The sequence below is a fragment of the Lithobates pipiens genome, unplaced genomic scaffold (genome assembly GCF_037356315.1).
Source record: "Lithobates pipiens isolate NorthernLeopardFrog02 unplaced genomic scaffold, aLitPip1_a1.2 Scaffold_23, whole genome shotgun sequence".
NCBI lineage: Eukaryota > Metazoa > Chordata > Amphibia > Anura > Ranidae > Lithobates > Lithobates pipiens.
Window position 1 is genome coordinate 290128322 of NW_027507785.1, and position 21159 is coordinate 290149480.

The 21159-nt window shown below is 44.9% G+C and overlaps 1 protein-coding gene across 2 annotated transcripts in view; it reads left to right on the forward strand.

Annotated features, from left to right (window-relative positions):
- LOC143926511 (cytochrome P450 4B1-like) overlaps positions 1-21159 on the forward strand; it is a 64724-nt gene that overhangs the window by 40349 nt on the left and 3216 nt on the right. The window contains exons 8-11 of one of the 2 annotated variants that reach the window (XM_077450302.1): positions 9285-9475; positions 11182-11315; positions 16009-16073; positions 17493-17575. In XM_077450302.1, the coding sequence (XP_077306428.1) occupies positions 9285-9475; positions 11182-11315; positions 16009-16073; positions 17493-17575 (473 nt within the window). The remainder of the gene's footprint in view (positions 1-9284; positions 9476-11181; positions 11316-16008; positions 16074-17492; positions 17576-21159) is intronic. The other variant, XM_077450303.1, reaches the window with a different exon arrangement.

The following is a 21159-nucleotide window of genomic DNA, read 5'->3' on the forward strand; positions in this document are numbered from 1 at the left end:
TTACCCATCCAGGGTTGTTCTCACACCATGCTCCTCTCCATTCAGGAAATGACTCGCAGCTTCTCCCCAGCCAATGAGAACAGAAGGGTGTGGACTGTGGAAGGCAAAGTGGAAGCCCAGTACTGGAGCATGGCTGTGGGGCCCTAGGGCAGATCGGAGCTGGACTTTGTGGAGGATATGATAATATGACAGGGAGACAGCAGGGGCCCCCTGGAGCTAGGGGCGGGGTTGCGGTTGTGACCCCTGCAACCCCTTATGTTACACCCATGCCAGCACATATGCTATCAACCCCCCCCCCTTCCTCCCAGCATGCCTCTAGCACATGTACTGCTTCGAATCACAGCACAGTATCATAGCTAGCAATCTCCTGCAGTCACGGGGTTCAGGCATCCGTGCACGCTAAGGGTGGGCCAAGAGGGTTTCAGCCTGCCCACTTAGGACTGCCGTTAAACATGCACCGCCCCACTCATTAGATGTGCAGCAGGATGGAGGTGGAGAGGGGTGGTCCCAGGCGCTGTACGATTTCTGTTGAAATGGGCGTGCTGCGAGCCTGTGCGCAGCGGGAGGACACTAGCTATATGTTCACTGGAAAGCCCAACCCTGTCTATACTCACCATCCTCATTTTTCCACTCACCAAATGTGAGGAGGCGAGTGGAAATTTTGAGGAGTGGTGTGTGTGTGTGTGTGTGTGTGTGTATGTATATATATATATATATATATATATATATATATATATATATATATATATATATATACATACATACATACATACATACATACATACATACATACATACACATACATACACATACATACATACATACATATATATACATATACACAGTATCTCACAAAACTGTAACTATTTTATTACATCTCTTCACATGACAACACTGAAGAAATTACACTTTGCTACAATGTAAAGTAGTGAGTGTACAGCTTGTATAACAGTGTCAATTTGCTGTTCTCTCAAAATAACTCAACATACAGCCATTAATGTCTAAGCTGCTGGCAACAAAAGTAAGTACACCCCTAAGTGAAAATGTCCAAATTGGGCCCAAAGTGTCAATATTTTGTGTGGCCACCATTATTTTCAAGCACTGCCCTAACCCTCTTGGGCATGGAGTTCACCTGAGCTTTTACGGGTTGCCACTGGAGTCCTCTTCCACTCCTCCATGATGACATCACGGAGCTGGTGGATGTTAGTGACCATGTGAGGATGCCTCACAGATGCTCAATAGGGTTTAGGTCTGGAGACATGCTTGGCCAGTCCATCACCTTTACCCTCAGCTTCTTTAGCAAAGCAGTGGTCGTCTCGGAGGTGTGTTTGGGATCATTATCATGTTGGAATACTGCCCTGTGGCTCAGTCTCCAAAGGGAGGGGATCATGTTCTGCTTCAGTATGTCACAGTACATGCTGGCATTCATGGTTCCCTCAATGAACTATAGCTCCCAGTTCCGGCAAACCCATGCAGCCCCAGACCATGACACTCCCACCACCATGCTTAACTGTAGGGAAGACACACTTGTCTTTGTACTCCTCACCTGGTTGCCGCCACACACGCTTGACATCATCTGAGCCAAATACGTTTATCTTGATCTCACCAGACCACAGGACATGGATCCAGTTATCCATGTCCTTAGTCTGCTTGTCTTCAGCAAACGGTTTAAGGGCTTTCTTGTGCATCATCTTTAGAAGAGGCTTCCTTCTGAGATGACAGCCATGCAGACCAATCTGATGCAGTGTGCGGAGTATGGTCTGAGCACTGACAGGCTGGCCCCCCCCCACCCCCACCCCTTCAGCCTCTGCAGCAATGCTGGCAGCACTCATACGTCTATTTCCCAAAGACAACCTCTGGATGTGACAGTGAGCACATCAACTCAACTTCTTTGGTGGACCGTGGCAAGGCCTGTTCTGAGTGGAACCTGTCCTGTTAAACCGCTGTATGGTCTTGGCCACCATGATCTTCTTATAGCCTAGGCCATCTTAATGTGGAGCAACAATAATTTTTTTCAGATCCTCAGAGAGTTCTTTGCCATGGGGTGCCATGTTGAACTTCCAGTGATCTGTATGAGAGAATGAGAGCGATAACACCAGATTTAACACACCTGCTCCCCATTCACACCTTGTAACACTAACGAGTCACTTGACAACGGGGAAGGAAAATGGCTAATTTGGCCAATTTCATTTAGGGGTGTACTCACTTTTGTTGCCAGTGGTTTAGACATTAATGGCTGTTTGTTGAGTTATTTTGAGGGGACAGCAAATTTACACTGTTATACAAGCTGTACACTCACTACTTTACATTGTAGCAAAGTGTAACTTCTTCAGTGTTGTCACATAAAAAGGTATAATAAAATATTTACAAAAAATTTACAAAACTTCCTTTGCGGTCCCCCGCCAGCACTCCTGGCTTCTCCTCTTCTCAATGTGCCATCATAGGAAGCCACTTCCTGTTGTGGCACACCTGCTGGCTCAATCACAAGCCACATTGCCATGACACAGACATTGTGGCTTGGCCCTCCTGTCCTTCGTCACTGAATTTAATTGACAGCAACAGGAGGCAACGGCTCCTACTGCCTCAGCAAAGCCTAAGAGCAGCTTCAGACGGGCACAGCGCTAGATCAAGTGAACGCTCAGGTAAGTATAGAGGAGGGGGGGGGGGGGATGAGAGGGTGATACTAAAACCTAAACATTTTTTTACATTAACGCAGAATGTGTTATAGTAAAAAAAAATGTTTAAGCTTTAGAACCACCTTAAACTTCTCCACTATACTGTATTGAAGCTAGAGGGGGAAAAAAAAAACAGCCAGATGACAACCCTTTTAAGGAAGAGATGAGTGCCCAAGGGGGCACTATAAAACCCACATGTTCCTTCCTTCTCAGAAATATTAGAACACCAAACTACTAACTGTATTTTTATTGTTTCCTGTACCCCATGATGAGAGCTAAAAATAACCATTAGCAATAAGTTGCAAACCAAAGTTAACACAAATACCAAAATTCTTAATTAGTGTTCAGTTTTGGCAACTTTTACATTTACAATATTGATAAATTAAGCAATATAAGATGCTCATATGCATATACAGTATGTATTTTTTAAATGTTGGGATATACTGGTCCTCACATTACGGAAATCACGCTTACCATCCACAATTATTTCAGATATTTAGAATTAGACTTGGCTCTATTATTTAAAATACACCTATGATAAAAATGATAGACCCTTAATTTCTTTGTAAGTGGGCAAACATACAAAATCTGCAGGGGATCAAATAATAATTTTTCTCACTTTATATGCATATGCATGCATAGGTAACTTCATTCGCAATTTATGCTAAGAATTTCCTCTGAATTCAAAATTTAAAGTCAACCTTTGAGGGCAGAAAAATAGAAGAAACCCCAATTCTCTGTGGAGCCTCCTGGATAGACTAGTGCAGAGCTTTTGGTTTCTCTTGTTTGTTTGTTTTTTATTATTATAAGTAGTGATGGACGAACTTCCGATGGGACGTTTCGCGAACGCGGCCGATAGTTCGCGAACCGGAACGTTCGCGGCGGGCCCCATTGACTTCAATGGGAGGCGAACTTCGCAAACCTATAGGTCAAATTTGCAGCCACAAAATAATTATTAGCTGTGCAAACATAGTCCCACCACATGGGCAATGACATAACACATGTATGAGGTGAATCTGGGATCGACAACTACAAGCATTCTTTTTTTTATATGGGAAATTGTTGTGACAATTCAGGACTGTGGAGCGCATGAAGGCAATGGAGGAGAGGGAAGGTCAGGGACCAGGGTAGGCAAAGAAGAGGGTGCAGGAGATGATCACCAGCAGCGTGACATACAGCAATGACACCTGCACCGTGATAGTCACCTGACAGCAGCACCGTGATACAGAGCACTGACATCAGCAGCGTGACATACAGCAATGACACCTGCACCGTGATAGAGTCATCTGACAACAGCACCGTGATAGAGAGCACTGACATCAGCAGCGTGACATAAAGCACTCACACCAGCACCGTGATATACAGCACTGACAGCAGCACCGTGATAGAGAGCACTGACATCAGCAGCGTGACATAAAGCACTCACACCAGCACCGTGATATACAGCATGGACAGCAGCACCGTGATAGAGTGCACTGACATCAGCACCGTGACATAAAGCACTCACACCAGCACCGTGATATACAGCACTGACAGCAGCACCGTGACAGAGAGCACTGACATCAGCACTGTGATATACAGCACTGACACCTGCACCGTAAGCAGCCCCAGGAGGAAGTCAGCATAGCACAGGGATGGTGGGAGCCCCTCATAATGAGCATAGCACAGGGATGGTGGGAGCACCTCAAAATATGCACAGCAGAGGTACAGCCCCAGGAGGAAGTCAGCACAGCACAGGGATGGTGGGAGCCCCTCATAATATGCACAGCAGAGGTACAGCCCCAGGAGGATGTCAGCACAGCACAGGGATGGTGGGAGCCCCTCATAATAAGCAGCCCCAGTAGAAATATGACACCGCTCAACCTCTTCAAAGAGGAGGGTAGGGGCATATAGTACGGTGTGCTTTTTTTGGACAAGGAAGTGAGCCAAATGAAGAAAGAAGGTCTGTGTGCTTGATAAAAAAAATTGTTTATAGACATATACATGGTCTACTGGTCACATGTGTTGAATTCCTCCGAGATCCATGCCTCATTCATTTTTAGAAATGTGAGGTAGTTAACACTGTCGTGAGCTAGGCGAGTACGCTTATCGGTCACGATCCCCCCTGCTGCGCTGAACGTCCTTTCGGACAGGACACTGGATGAGGGGCAAGCCAACAGTTCCATTGCAAATTGGGCAAGCTCTGGCCAGAGGTCAAGCCTGCCCACCCAGTAGTCCAGGGGTTCATCACTCCTCAGAGCGTCCACATTGGCCGTTAACCCGATGTAGTCGGACACCTGACGGTCTAGGCGTTCCCTGATGCTGGATCCGGATGACACCTGTCGATGGGTCGGCTGAAAGAATGACCTCATATCCGAAGTCACCAACACTTCAAACCGGCCTCTTCTTGCAGGCGCTGTTGGATTGGTACCCGCAACTCCTTCTCTGGGAGTGGGAATTGCTCCTCTGCCAGCGCACGCAAAAGCAGAATGCAGCATTTCTCGAAGCAAGGCCTGGAAGTGCTGCATTCTGACAGCCCTCTGCGACGGCGGTAACATTTCCGCCATTTTGTGTTTGTACCGGGGGTCTAAGTACGTTGCCACCCAGCACTGGTCCTTGACCCTTATGCTTTTTATACGGGGGTCCCTATTAAAACACTGGAGCATGAAGGCCCCCATTTGCACTAAAGTGGAAGCGGTGTGGTGGCCTGGCTCCTGCTCATCATCCAGGATAATGTCATCCTCTTCATTCTCCTCTCCCCATCCACGCACAACAGGGATCCCAGAAAGATTTAAAGCATGCTCTTCTTGCTCCTCCTCATCCGCCCCGGCACCATCCTCCTCTGACTCCTCTTCAGACTCCTGTTGTTCACTTGTCTCAGATAGAGTAGCCCCCCCTGGGAATTCATCCAGCATTGCGACTTCCTCATCTTCCCGCTCCTCCACAGATTGATCAATGACACAACGCAATGCACGCTCCATAAAGAAGGCATAAGGTACCATGTCACTGATGGCGCCATGGCTGCGACTGACCAGTTTGGTGATCTCCTCAAATGGCCGCAGAAGTCTGCATGCGTCGCGCATGAGCAGCCACTGGCGCGGTGAAAAAAAACCCAGCTCCCCAGAACCGGTTCTGCCGCAGAGTTCATACAGGTAGACGTTAACTGCACGTTTCTGCTGGAGCAGCCTATCAAGCATATAGAAGGTTGAGTTCCATCGCGTCGGGCAATCGCAAATAAGACATCTGACCGGCAAATTGTGTCGCCGCTGAATGTCAGCAAGGCGAGCCATGGCCGTGTAAGATCTTCTGAAATGGGTCGAGATTTTCCTTGCCTGCCGCAAGATGTCTTGGACCCCAGGGTATTTGACAACGAATCGCTGCACGACCAAGTTTAAGACGTGTGCCATGCATGGCACGTGCGTGATTTTGCCCTGTTTCAATGCGCTAAGCAGATTGGCACCGTTGTCACACACCACTTTACCAACTGTCAAATTGAGCGGTGTTAGCCACTGATCTGCCTGTGAACGCAAAGCTGAAAGGAGTGCCGGGCCAGTGTGGCTCTTGGCTTCCAGGCACAACAGACGCAGCACGGCATGGCAACATCTCACTTGGCATGTGGAATAGGTTCTGGGGAGCTTGGGCGGTGCAGCGGAAGAGACGCTAGCAGCGGAAAAGGAGGAGTCAGCTGAGGAGGAGAGGGAGGAGGATGGAGTAGGAGGAGGAGGAGAAGAAGAGTCAGGCCTGCATGCAATCCGTGGCGGTAAAACCAAATCTACACGGGTGCCACGGGTTACATGCTTGACGGCCGTCAGAAGGTTCACCCAGTGGGCAGTAAAAGTGATATACCTTCCCTGCCTGTGTTTGCTATACCACGTGTCTGTTGTCAGATGTATCTTGGCACCGACACTGTGTGCCAGAGATACATTCACTTGCCGCTGAACATGGCCATATAGCTCTGGGATGCCCTTCTCTGAGAAATACTTCCCTCCTGGGACCTTCCATTGTGGTGTTCCAATGGCCACAAATTTGCGAAAGGCCTCCGAGTCCACCAGTTTATATGGCAGTAGTTGGCGGGCTATGAGTTCTGACAAGCCAGCCGTCAACCGTTGGGCAAGAGGGTTATCCGGCATCATCATTTTTTTACGCTCGAACATTAGGCCCACGGAAGCCTGCCTTTTTGCAGAAAAACGTGAGCTTGGCGTGATGGAAGGTGGAGTGGGGGACAATTGTGAGGAGAGAGGAGAAGGAGAAGTAGAAGACGAGGCTGGACGGTGAGAGCCTGGAGTGTGGCTTTGTGTGCTCCGTTGCTCCCACTCGGCTCGGTGATGGCTGCCCATGTGCCTTCTTAAGGCGGTCGTCCCTAGGTGAGTGTTGGGCTTACCGCGACTAATGCGTTGACTGCAAAGATTGCAGATGGCAACGCTATTGTCAGCAGCGGACACGTTAAAAAAAGCCCACACTGCGGAGCCATGTGCCGGTGTCCTGGGAGCGCGAGATGTGACCGTACATGGTTGATGACTCGCTCCTGATACATTTGCAGTCTGCTTTGTCCCTCCTGTGCAATGTAAGTTATTCCTGCTTCTCCTCCCTATCTGCTGGTCCATATCTCCCTCTGAACTCCCCTCCTCTTCCTCTCTTGTGGGCACCCACGTGACATCACTAGACACGTCATCATCAACGTCACCTTCCCCACCGCTATAAGTAGAGATCTCGGAGTAGGCAGCAACACTGGGGACCAACCTCCTCCTTGGGCTAATCTGGGTACTGTCGTCAGACTGCTGAGTAGCGGTTGTTGCTACCTCCTCTTCCTGATCCAATACCAAGAGTGGCTGCGCATCAGAAATGTCCTCTTGATATGGATCGGAAAATAATTCCTGTGACTCAAGCGGAAGGTATGTGGTGGTGGTGGTGTTGTTGGTGGTAGTGTCTTTGGGGGTGCACATAGCAGAGAGTGAAGAAGAGGGTGCAGATCGAGAGGATGAGGAGGGTGCAGAAGAGTAAGGCTGAGCGAGCCATTCAACCAAGTCTGGTGCGTCCTTTAAAGTAATTGAATGCACCTTCTGCAACTTCCCACTTTGGCTCAAGCCTGTTGCTCCTGCCCTACCCCTACCACCCCTGCGGAAGGGCCTGCCTCTTCCTCTGCCTGTCATTTTTTAAATGACCCTGTGACAAAGCTCTCAATCCCTATACCAATGAAGGACTGCTGCAGTATAGGGCAGCGGTCAGCAGTAGTGCACCTCAACCCTATGTATTGTGGACCGATACCAGTCCTTATAGAATAGCAGACTGTACCTCACTCAACCCTATGTACTGTAGCACCCTAGACAGACCAAGTTACCAGTCCTTATAAGGACTTTTGTGGACCAAGTAGGTTGTGTGTGAGTGATTAGCAGACTGTACGTCAGTCCCTATACCGATGAAGGACTGCTGCAGTATAGGGCAGCGGTCAGCAGTAGTGCACCTCAACCCTATGTATTGTGGACCAATACCAGTCCTTATAGAATAGCAGACTGTACCTCACTCAACCCTATGTACTGTAGCACCCTAGACCAAGTTACCAGTCCTTATAAGGACTTTTGTGGACCAAGTAGGTTGTGTGTGAGTGATTAGCAGACTGTACGTCAGTCCCTATACCGATGAAGGACTGCTGCAGTATAGGGCAGCGGTCAGCAGTAGTGCACCTCAACCCTATGTATTGTGGACCGATACCAGTCCTTATAGAATAGCAGACTGTACCTCACTCAACCCTATGTACTGTAGCACCCTAGACAGACCAAGTTACCAGTCCTGATAAAGAGCTTTGTGGAACAAGTGAGTTGTGAATGATTAGCAGACTGCAGCAGAAGGGCAGCAGTCAAGTATAATATTCTTTCTATATTTGTAAGAAAGAATATTATACGTGTACAAGCCTATTACCATACCACTGATACCAGTCCTGAAAAGAACCTTTGTGGAACTAATAGTAACAGCTACTGTTTAAACTGACCCTCACTGCCTGACACACTGCTTCCTGCCTGTCCCTATATAAACTGGCAAAACAGAGGCTGCTGGAACAATAACTGGTTACTGGAATAGCACTTTTGTGGACCTGATAGTAACAGCTAATGATGATGACTAATCTGGCTGTCCCTACAGCAGCACACAGCGCTCTGTCCCTTTCTCTAAAATGACAAAAGACACTCAGGCTGCTGCAACAATCAGTAGCACAGCAAACCTATATACACCTAACACCTATACCAGTCCTGAAAATAACTTTTGTGTACCAAATAGCTAGCGATTTATCTCTCCCTACTCCACACAGCAACCTCTCCCTTAAGTGACAGAAGAAAGAATGTAAAATGGCCGCCGGATCGGGTGTATTTATAAGTTAGGGGGAATGTCCAAGTGTCCATGTGCTGTAATGTCTCAATTGGCTGTCCTGTACCCCATGATGGATGTGTCATCAGGTCAAAGTTCTTTTACACAGTAAAAACACGGAAGTCCGCCGGACGAACGGCGCCAATAGTCCGCCGAACGGGTGGACCGCGAACAGCCGAAATTCGCCGCGAAACGACCGCCGGGGCGAACTGTTCGGCCATCACTAATTATAAGCTCAAAAGTTGCTAATATATAAATTTCTGAAACCACCAGGATGAAAATGGTCAGGGTCTGTCAGGTGAGGACTTGCGTGCAGAGGTGGACACATTCATGTTTGAGGGACATGATACAACGGCCAGTGGGATCTCTTGGACATTATACTGTATGGCCAAATACCCTGAACACCAGGACAAATGCCGGGAGGAGATCAGAGAGCTTCTGGGAGGTCGGAACAACTTGGAATGGTGAGAACATTTTATCTCAATGTCCTTTTCATATGATGAGCTATCAAACAGCTTTCTATGCACTAATAATGGCCAAATCTAATCAAAGCATAAATAGCAGTTCAGTGTGGATGCTTGATAGTTAGAATTTTCAATGTATCCCAGCTTTCCTGAATTCCAGATCTAAGGAGCTAGTTGGTGGTTAAACCCACTATTGTCCATGCTCAACATTAATATCAGTTTTGGTTGGACTGAGGTTGTATTACTGAGTGGGAAGCAGGGGTTAAAACTGCACCCTGCCTTACTCATGTTAGAATGAGACCAGACAAAAATGTATTGTTTGTTATTCTACAGTGTCAGTTTTAATATTAAAGTTACCTCCTAATAACACATAATATATACTGTAGCACAAGTGCATCTGCATTTGCATTTTTCTCTTGATTCCCCCCTGCAAAGTCCCACATATTCCTGTCAATTCTAGCTGTGAAGTCTACCTAATACAGCTTCCTGAGATAGCGGCAACGATGTTGCACAGCTCCTGAATTCAGAGCAGAGTTGTCACTCTCATGTAGGCTGTGTCTGCTTGTACTATAGTGACTATAGTGGGATGGAAACATGTTACAGGTGGCATGGTCACAGTGGTGTAGCATGGGAGGTGCGGAAAGGGGCCGTGGCAACACTTAGGGGGGCGAAATTCTGCGCCAGTGTGTGTCACTACAGGCTGCCTCCTCCTAATTTCAATTTCCTGTGTCCCCGCACTCTGGCTGCCATGTTCAGTCTCCGGCACCCTGTGATTGGGCAAATGGTCATGTGTGTAGGCGGAACACACTGGTGCATAATTTTGCTCCCCTAAGTGTCGCTCCCAGGGCCACGGCCCCTCCGCACCCCCCCCACGCTACGCCACTGTGCCTACGCCCCCTGTAACATGTTTCCATTCCACTGTAGTACAAGCAGACATAGCCTACATGAGAGTGACAACTCTCTGAATTCAGGAGCTGTGCCACATTTTTGCCACTCTATCTCAGGAAGCTGTATTAGGTGGACTTCACAGCCTGGATTGACAGGAATATGTGGGACTTTGCAGGGGTTGATCATGGTTGCTCCTGGAGCCCCGCAGCCGCCCCCCATGACCCCATACACCCAATCACAGGGCGTTGGAGACTGAACATGGCGGCCAGAGCATGGGGACACAGGAAATTGAGATTAGGAGGAGGCAGCCAGTATTGACACACACTGATGCAGACTTTCGCCTCCCTAAATGTTGTACCCGGGTCCATGGCCCCCTCCGCACCCCTTGCACTACACCACTGTGGCCATGTCCCCTGTAACACGTTTCCATCCCACTGTAGTGCAAGCCAGTTTTCTTCATGGTTAGTTTACCAAAATCTTCAGTCCTATCATGAGACATGTAGAATTCTCTTACCTTTTAAATGTTCTCCGATGCAGGACAGTTGTCAGTGATGCATAGTCACCGACTCAGCACTGTGGTCTGCATCACTCAATATGAATGCAGGGAACTGGTGATGCCCCCATAGTGGGAGAACCTAAAAGACTGAGGACATCTAGTCACACAATAGGACTACTGCAGAAGATGGGAGCAAGAATTGAGTATTGCAGCCAGAACTGGGGGGGGTTAGGGTTAAACCTTAATAGTTAAAGACTACTTTAAAAAATTCTCAAAGTTAGGCTTTACATATTTAGCCTATTTCACTTTTGTGTGTTATCAGGGAGGATTTGGGTAAGATGCCGTATACCACCATGTGTATTAAGGAGAGCATGCGCCTGTATCCACCAGTGCCAGGTATAGCCCGTCAACTTACCTCACCCGTCACCTTCCCTGATGGGCGGAGTCTGCCTAAAGGTCAGTTATCACAAATGCATTGTATACTGACATTGTGTGTTCTGTGTCTTTAAAGCCCAACTACTGTTTATTTTTTATTTTTGAAAGTATACTTTTTCCAAAATTGCAGTTATAACATTACTATTGCCATATTTCTCTGAATACATAGAGTCTCGGCACATGTACAAACTGTTTACCCATGGTGCACTCCCAGAATATGGTTACCACACAATTATATCTTTACCATGCTAGTGAACATACCAAATTGTTTCATTGCAATTTGCTATTATGACTATTATAATAGCACAGTGCTGTCTACAAGCTGGAAGAGAATCTGCACCTGCCTACATCTTAATCCCAGCCATATTGTTTTAAGTTTGCCTGAAGAGAGTAAGAAGAGCCAAAAATGGCAAGAATATATGCCGTCTTTCATAATTTTTGCAATTCGTTCACGAACACAGTTCAAATATATATATATATATATATATATATATATATATATATATATACACACACATATCTCGAAAACTTAGTGGGACCCAATAATCCACTCTGCAATCTTAACCAAAAAACTGCCAATTCTACAGTATATGTATAAGAGATCCCGCACACATCCCGCCCCCCACTTATGCCATACAATTATATAAGCGTCCATGATGAACAGTTTCTAGATGGGTATTAAGAGCAAAGGAAAATCCTGCAGCTCCTCAGTAGCAGATCCTGGGAACAATCCAATCAGATCATGTAAAAAGATAAAACAGCAAGGGCGCAGGAGTGAGTTAAAACATGTAAAGAGTTTTTTTAACAGAAATATCATCACTCATATTATAATTGCATATGTCTGACTTAGGTTGCAGGAAGAAGATGTAATGCAACAACCAGGGGCTTCTTAGTGGAAGCACTAATGTTTGGTAAGCCTTGGTTACAGTGGTGCTCACTTGCTAAAACATAACAGCTGATGGCATCTACAGGTGTGTTCCGTACACCCCACAGAGCACAATGTCACAGGGGATGGAATGGGCAACAATGCGTTTCAAGAACACAGTCCTCTTTGTCAAGCCTGCCCGAAAGAACGAGATGCTGGGCTATATGTGAGCACAGCATACAGAAGTGGAAAGGGAGAGTAATGTGATCGGGGCTTAGCAAGATATAAAAGGCAGACTACAAGGACTAGCTGGATTACAAGGAGGCAAAAGAGGTAAAAGTAAACAAAGGAAAAAAGATCGGGGCACACAATAACAATACTAAAACTTAATAAAAAGGCATAATGGGTAATAGACGGGTCTGGCGCCATTTTAACTGAGGCTTGCTGAACATCAGTTTGAAAAGTAAAAAACCCCAATAAAGGTTCCTAACTCACGCAAATGGAAGTGCTTGTGATTATAAAATATATCAATATATCAATCTATTGTGGTAATGAGCTGCACATTGTAAAGTGTTAACACATGCAATATGTGTAAAATAAGAATAACCGCGCTCCTATTAATGTATCAATCACTGGTTAAACATCATCACTGTGAACAAACAAATGCATATACGGTAATTAAAGTGCTTGTAAACCCTTACAAACCACTTTGACCTACAGGTAAGCCTAGATTAAGGCTTACCTGTGGGTCCAAGAAATATCTGCTAAACCTACACGGTTTAGGAGATATTTGCCAAAAGACAGGCACCACTGTCTAAGGCGCATGCGCCATAGACAGCGGCGCGCAGGCGCACTGAGCGCGCCGCAGTTAACGGCGATATGCCGCAAGTGGCGGCTCCCGTGCGCATGCGCGGGAGTGACGTCATTGCGGCTCCGTTGAATGACAGCGTCGGAGCAGCGAGACCCACCAAGAAGATGGAGGCTCCATACACAAGGGGAGAGCGGTGACTTCGCTGGCTCCTGTGTCAGGTAAGTGACACATAATGGACTACTATGCAATACATAATAGTCCATTATGCTTTACCTTTGCAGGGAATCAAAGAGGAAGTAAACCCTCTTTAACTTCAAAATGATAAAAAGTGAATGTGTATTATATAGTCAATAGTGAACCCAAAATAAGTCCCAAATGTGAATAACGTGCGTAGTGAGTATAGAGGTGTCTCCTCTCCACCAGTGTGCAGACACAATAAACACTCACCAGACTCAATTGACCCCTCTTACAGGAAGTCAAGCTGCGCATAAGGGAACAGTCCCAAGAAGTCACAGATAAGGTCACCAAATAGAATCCAGGCCACTGCTGAAATCCATTTATTAGTAGATGAGACTGTACTAAAACTCCATTGATACCACATGAGAGTGAAGATGGCGAGGAAAGAGGGCTCTTATAGTGTAGTAATCGTATTTTCAAAAAACAAATATGTTGCACTTACATCTGAGAAAAATAACAATCAATATAGGAAATGCTGGTTTGCGCTCCACCTCCGTTTCAGCTGACCGGAAGTGATGTATCCCAAGAACAGGCGGTGTTCTCAGGATACATCACTTCTGGTCAGCTGGAACGCAGGTGGAGCGCAAATCAGCGTTTCCTATATTATATGTTTCCTATATTATACGTGCTGATTGTTGTTCTTCTTGGATGTAAGTACAATATATTTATTTTTTTAAATAAATGATTATTACACTACGAGAGCCCTCTTTCCTCTCCCTCTTCACTCTCAATTGGTATCATTGGAGTTTTTAGTATAGTATACCACTACGGACATTATTCGCATTTGGGATTTATTTTGGATTCACTATGGACTGTATAATACACATTCACTTTTTATAATTTTGAAGTTAATTGTAAGCATTCACAGGGGTAATGTTTAACCACTTTAGCCCTGGATGATTTTACCCTCTTCCTGACCAGAGCACTCTTTGTGATTCGGCACAGCATCGCTTTAACTGACAATTGCGCGGTCGTGCGACGTTGCACCCAAACAAGATTTACGTCCTTTTTTCCCACAAATAGAGCTTTCTTTTGATGGAATCTGATCACCTTTTTTTCCTCAGTTTAGGCTGATATGTATTCTTCTACATATTTTTGGTAAAAAAATATCACAATAAGTGTATATTGATTTGTTTTCACAAAAGTTATAGCATCTACAAAATAAGGGATAGTTTTATGGCATTTTATTATAATTTTTTTTTTATTAGTAATGGTGGTGATCTGATTTTTATCAGGATTGCAACATTATGGTGGACACATCGGACACTTTTGACACTATTTTGTGACCATTGTCATTTATACAGCGATCAGTGCTATAAAAATGTATTGATTACTGTAAAACTAGGCACTAGGGGGCAATCAAGAGTACTGTGTAAATGACACTTGCAGTGAAGGTGTTAACCACTAGGGGGCAATGAAGGGGTTAAGTGTGTCCTAGGGAGTGATTCTAACTGTAGGGGGGTGGGCTACTAGTCAAATGACAGCGATGACTGCTCACGATGACAGGGAGCAGTGATCTCTGTCATGTCGCTAGCCAGAACTTGGGAAACGCCTTGTTTGCATACTTCCCCGTGCTGAGGCTCCGCGACACGAACGCCGGGAGACAAGCAAACATCGAGTCCGCAGGTGCCGCGGGGATGGTAACACTGTATGTGGCAGGCATGCGCCTACTATCCCCGCCTCTTAAAGGGGAGGTACAGGTATGCCCATTTGCCCACCGCTGCCATTGTGCCAACGTATATCGGCGTGCAGCGGTTGGCAAGCGGTTAATTAATGATTTATACATTAATAGGAGTGTGGTTATTCGGATTTTACACATATTGCTGAACATCCATGCTTCCACTATGGGGTCCTAGTGGTTGCATTACATCTTCTTCCTGCATTCTAACTCTAATGTGAGTAAGGCCGCGTACACACGAGCGGACTGTATGGCCTACTTAGTCCATCATACAATCCGACGGACAGTCCGTCATACTTTCCACTGAACGGACTTGACCACACACGGATAGCCAAACAGTCCGACGAAAGCTTGCGAGATGACGTGTACAGCACGTACGACGGGACTAGAAATAGGAAGTCCAATACACAGCAATGCACCCTTCCGCCGTGTAAATCCTTTCTGAGCATGCGCCATTCTTAGTCCGTCGAACTAGCCTACTCACGAGCGGATTGTCCGCTGAGACCAAAGTATGACGGACAGAATTTCCAAAAATCCGAAATACTTAGTACGCCAGACTGCACGCTGAAAAAGTCCGCTGAAGCCCACACACGAGCGGACTGTCCGCTGAAATGTGTTTTTCGGTGGACTAAGTAGGCCATACAGTCCGCCCGTGTGTACGTGGCCTAAATGCTATTTCTGTTAATACAACTTTTTACATAGTTAGTCAGGTTGAAAAAAGACACAAGTCCATCTAGTTCAACCAATAAAAAATAAAAAGACACACAATAGAAAACCTCCAACCTCATGCTGTAGTTCCTCCCACCGTGTCATACATCACTACAGGACTTATGAATTAGTGAAAGGTACCACTGCGTGGATTGGTGTTCACACAGCAGAAAGTGTAGAATACCTGCAGCGGCCAGGGATCAGCAATGCAACCGAAATTCAATGCATTGCAGCAATGATGCAGGTCATTGGAATAGTAAGAATATAGCATTTTTTTATTTTTTTTTACACTTTTAAATTATTTCGCTTTTAACCCTGTGACAGTGTCACTTTAAATGCATGAAAAAGAAACATTTAATCATACCAATTTACCCATCTGCAAATTATAACATTAGACTTTTTTCTTATCTGACAGATTCCGTTGTTCTACTGAGTATATATACCATAAACAGATGCCCCAGTGTCTGGAATGATCCAGAGGTAAGGTTGGTCTACTTTTAACATTGGTGTGTGTATAATAATAGCAAATAATTGATCATAATTTCCTTTTTTTTATTATTTTATCCAGTGATATCGGGTTTAGGCATGTTTTTTAGGCTGCATTTCTCTTTCCTGGAGCAAAGGCGTCCAGGAGAGGTAAAAAAAACACGGGGCAGTGAATGGATGGGAAGTGCTCTGTGCTGAGCAGCTTCCTGTTCATCCACAAACTGAAGCATACCGTAGTAAACATAGTTCACCATGATTCAGTTATGTATGGACACACATCGGTACCGATCACATGTGTTCATTCAGTAAAGGAAGGAGCTGCTAAATGTTGTATTTATCGGCCCCTTTCCCGCTCTCGTCCTAAGATGATGGACCCAGACCGCAAGGGGAATCTGCGTCGCACTTAGGGATTAGGGTGTGCCCAGGCACACTCAGCACATCCTGTGCGCAGGCTTAGGCTAGTGCTTTAAAATCACTTAAATACCAGGCACTGTCACCCCCTTAATGCCCAGGTAAATTTTTATCTTTCAGCACTGTTGCACGTTGACAATTTTGCGGTCATGCAATGCTGTACCCAAACTAAATGTTTTGCATTTTTTTTTTAGAAAGATAGAGCTTTCTTTTAATGCTATTTAATCACAACTGGGGTTTTTTCTTTTTTGCTAAACTAATGGAAAAAGACCGAAAAAATTTTAAGAACATTTTTTTTTGTTACAAAATTTTGTAAATCGGTAATTTTTCTCCTTCACTGATGTGCGTTGATGAGGCTGCACTGATGGCCACTGATAGGCTGCACTGCTAGGCACTAATGAGGAGGCACTAATATGCAGCACTGATATGCAGCACTGATGAGCACTGATATGTAGTACTGATAGGCATTGATAGGCGGCACTGATGGGCAGCTTTTATGGGCACTGACAGGCATCACTGATGGCCACTGATTGGCAGCACTGGGCACGGATTGTCATCACTGGTGGGCTGCACTGATAATCAATGCACGGATTATCAGTGCAGACCCCCTTTGCCAGGAGATGGGACGCCCTATCGGTGCTAGTAGAGGAATGCCAATAACTGGTACTTCCTATTTACACTGTGATTGGACACAGCTGATCACGTGGTAAAGCACCTACGTCATAGGCTCTTTACCATGATCAAGAGATGTGGTATATCTGGGGGACACACCGAACCACTGATAGCCACACTGCATGCCCCGGGGATGCGCACAGAGACTTGTTATGATGGATGTCCTATGGTGTCCAATCAAGACATTGGAGCCCCCATCTAGCTATAGGCTGAGCGGGAAGGTGTTAAACTTTGGGGGTGGGGGGTTTGTTTTTTTGTCCTATTGGTATTTTAGATTTTTAGAGATCATTCAAATTGATACAGACATTGTTATTAATTCTCTGTTTTCAGGTTTTTGATCCCTTGAGATTTTCACCAGAGAATTCCAACGGCCGACATTCATACTCCTTTGTACCTTTCTCAGCAGGATCAAGGTATACATTTTAACCTGATTTTACAGTGCGGGGGCTTTTATATACGTTTCCATCAAGATTTATACATGGCTTATTTATTAGACATGTGCAGAGTAAAATATTTCGTTTCGGAATTTCGTTTTCGTCCGAAAACTTAATTTATTTAGTTACTCCCGAAATTTGTTTTTATTTATTTCGTTTTTCGTTCAAAAATTGCATTCGTCCGAAAATCCACATGAATTACGGTCGAATCTGTCTTTGAAGGCTTATGGTGTCTGTCGAATGTATAAAGAAGATTCGACAGAGCTAGTATATAGCATACTTTAGAACCCTATTAAAGTCTATGGGACTCCAACGTTCAAAATCTAAAGTGCTCATTTTAAAGACTAATTTGCAAGTTACTGTCCTAAAAAGTGTTTGGGGACCCGGGTCCTGCCCCAGGGGACATGTATCAATGCAAAAAAAAGTTTTAAAAACGGCCGTTTTTCGGGAGCAGTGATTTTAATAATGATTAAAGTGAAACAATAAAAGTGTAATATTCCTTTAAATTTAGTAGGGGGGGGGGGTGTCTATAGTATGCCTGTGAAGGGGCCATGTTTCTGGTGCTTAGAACTGTCCCTGCACAAAGTGTCATTTATGCAGGAAAAAAAGTCCTTTAAAATCACTCGCAGCTATTATGAATTGTCGGCTCCGTAATACAGAGAACACTCATTGAAAGTCATTGATAAAAAAATAAATAAATAAATAAAATAAAAAAGCGTGGGGGTCCCCCAAATTCAATTACCAGGCCCTTCAGGTCTGGTATGGATATTAAGGGGAACCCTGCCTCAAATTTAAGAAAAAATTTGACGTGGGGTTCCCCCTAAATATCCATAACCAGACCCTTCAGGTCTGGTATGGATATTAAGGGGAACCCCGCGTCAAATTTAAAAAAAAATCCATACCAGAACCTTTATCCGAGCACGCAACCTGGCAGGCTGCAGGAAAAGAGGGGGGGACGAGAGATCCACATGCCCTCAACAATGGGAGGATGTTTTGGGGGTCTGTGACCCCTCAAAGAACCTTGTCCCCATGTTGATGAGGACAAGGGCCTCATCCCCACAACCCTGGCCGGTGGTTGTGGGGGTCTGCGGGCGGGGGGCTTATCAGAATCTGGAAGCCCCCTTTAACAAGGGGACCCCCAGATCCTGCCCCCCCTGTTTGAAATGGTAAGGGGGTACAAAAGTACCCCTACCATTTCACAAAGAAAGTGTAAAAAATAGTTAAATAAGACAAACACACTTTTGAAAAATTCCTTTATTAAAAATAAAAAAAAGATTCCAGCGGTGGGCACATTCGACCACAGGTTCTATAGACAGATTGTTATTGTCAGAGTCACGTAGAATCTCCTATTCTATATCGAACTGTTGTAACAATGAAAACGAAAATAAAGCATTTATTTATGTCGGATCTTTCGTTTTTCGGATTCTGTGCTTTCGTTATCGTTTGTCAAAACGAAAACGAAAATAGCTGAAATTCGGATAAAAATGCATTCGGACGAAAATGAATGCACATGTCTATTATTTATGTCCTATTCTATTTTAGATTAAATAGCCCTTTAAAGAGGAAGTAAAAATGATGGGTTTACTTCCTCTTTGTCTCCCTGTAAAGGTAAAGCATAGTGGGCTACTATGCATCGGATTGTAGCCCATTATGTGTCACTTACCTGACATAGGAGCCAGCGATGTTGCCGCTGTCCCCTGTAGCACGGAGCGTCCATCTTCTTCCGGGTATCGCTGCTCCGGCCACTCACAGTGCCGGCGCAGCGATGATGTCACTCCCGCGCATGCGCACAGGAGCCGCCACTAACGACATATTGCCGTTAGCAGCGGCACACTCTGTGTGCCTGCACGCTGCTGTCTACGGCGCATGCGCCATAGACAGCGGTGACTGTCTTTTTGTAAATATCTCCTAAACTGTTTAGGTTTAGGAGATATTTCTTGGACCTACAGGTAAGCCTTAATCTAGGCTTACCTGTAGGTCAAAGTGGTTTGTAAGGGTTTACAACCACTTTAAGATTCCATTACAGCATATTACTGATGATGACCAACACCATCTCAGTGCACCATCTCATGTGAGATGATGTAATTCCATCATCTCACATACCAGAGGGTCTGTTTATAAATGTTTTCATAGGATTCAGGCAAATTTTACCCAGGATTACCACGTTTATCCAACTGAGTCCGATTAGATGGGTGAATCTTGGGTGAAAGTTGTGTAAAAACATTTCTAAATATAAAAATAAAAATTGTTATTTTTTATTTGTCAAGAGATATTGGAATGAACAAGATCAATGATTTATTATTTTGTGTACCAAGAAGTTTAAGACCCCTTTCACACTGGGACTCCCAGCCGCTTTAGCGCTGTTTTAGTGACACTTTTCGGGTGCTAGCGGGGTGCTTTTTACCCCAATTCTTTTTTTAAAAGTCCAGTTTTGCAGAGCTTTGGATGATTTACTATTTAGAAACTGGATATTTCTATCTACCAGTATCATACAGTGAATTATGCTTGAAGCCTTAAAGTGATTCTAAACACACACTTAAACCACTTCAACCACGGAAGATTTGGCTGCTGAATGACCAGGCCATTGTTTGTGTGATTCAGCACTGCGTCGCTTTAACTGACAATTGCATGAGCGTGCAACATTGTACCCAAACAAAATAGATTTTTTTTTTCCCACAAATAGAGCTTTCTTTTGGTGGTATTTGATCATTTTTTGTGCTATAAATTAAAAAAAAGACAGACAATTTTGAAAAAAACACAATATTTTGTACTTTTTGCTATAATAAATATCTCCATTTTTTTTTTTTTTTTAAAAAGCACATTTTTTCTCAGTTTAGGCCGATATGTATTCTTCTACATATTTTTGGTAATAAAAATCTCAATAAGCGTATATTGATTGGTTTGCGCAAACGTTATAGCGCCTATAAAATAGGGGATAGATTTATAGCATTTTTATTATTATTAATTTTTTTTTTACTAGTAATGGTAGCGATCTGTGATCTTTATCGGGACTGCGACATTATGGCAGACACATCGGACAATTTTGACCCATTTTTGGGACCATTGACATTTATACAGTGATCAGTGTTATAAAAATGCATTGATTACTGTAAAACTAGGCACTAGGGGGCGATCAAGGGGTTAACTGTGTTCCCTGGTACGTGTTCTAACTGAAGGGGGGATAGGACTTGCTAGGGGAAGAGATAGATCGGTGTTCATACTTTGTATGAACACACGATCATTCTCTTCTCCCCTCAGAGAACCGGGAAATCTGTGTTTACACAGAGAGATCCCGGTTCTTGCTGTGTCACGAGCGTGAGAGCCCAGCAGTCATCGCAATCGTGGGAGCCCAGCAGTCATCGTAATCACTGGGCACTCGCATGGGCTCCGGGGGCGAGCAACGGGCGTGCCTCCGATGGTGCTCGCACGCCCCTAGTGGCAAGAATTAGAAGCAACACAACATGACGACGATTCACGCAGCCGAGCCATGTTGCCACAGTACAACTGCGGTGGCTGGTCAGTAAGCGGTTAATGTACATTGTCCCTTCTATTTCTGTATATAG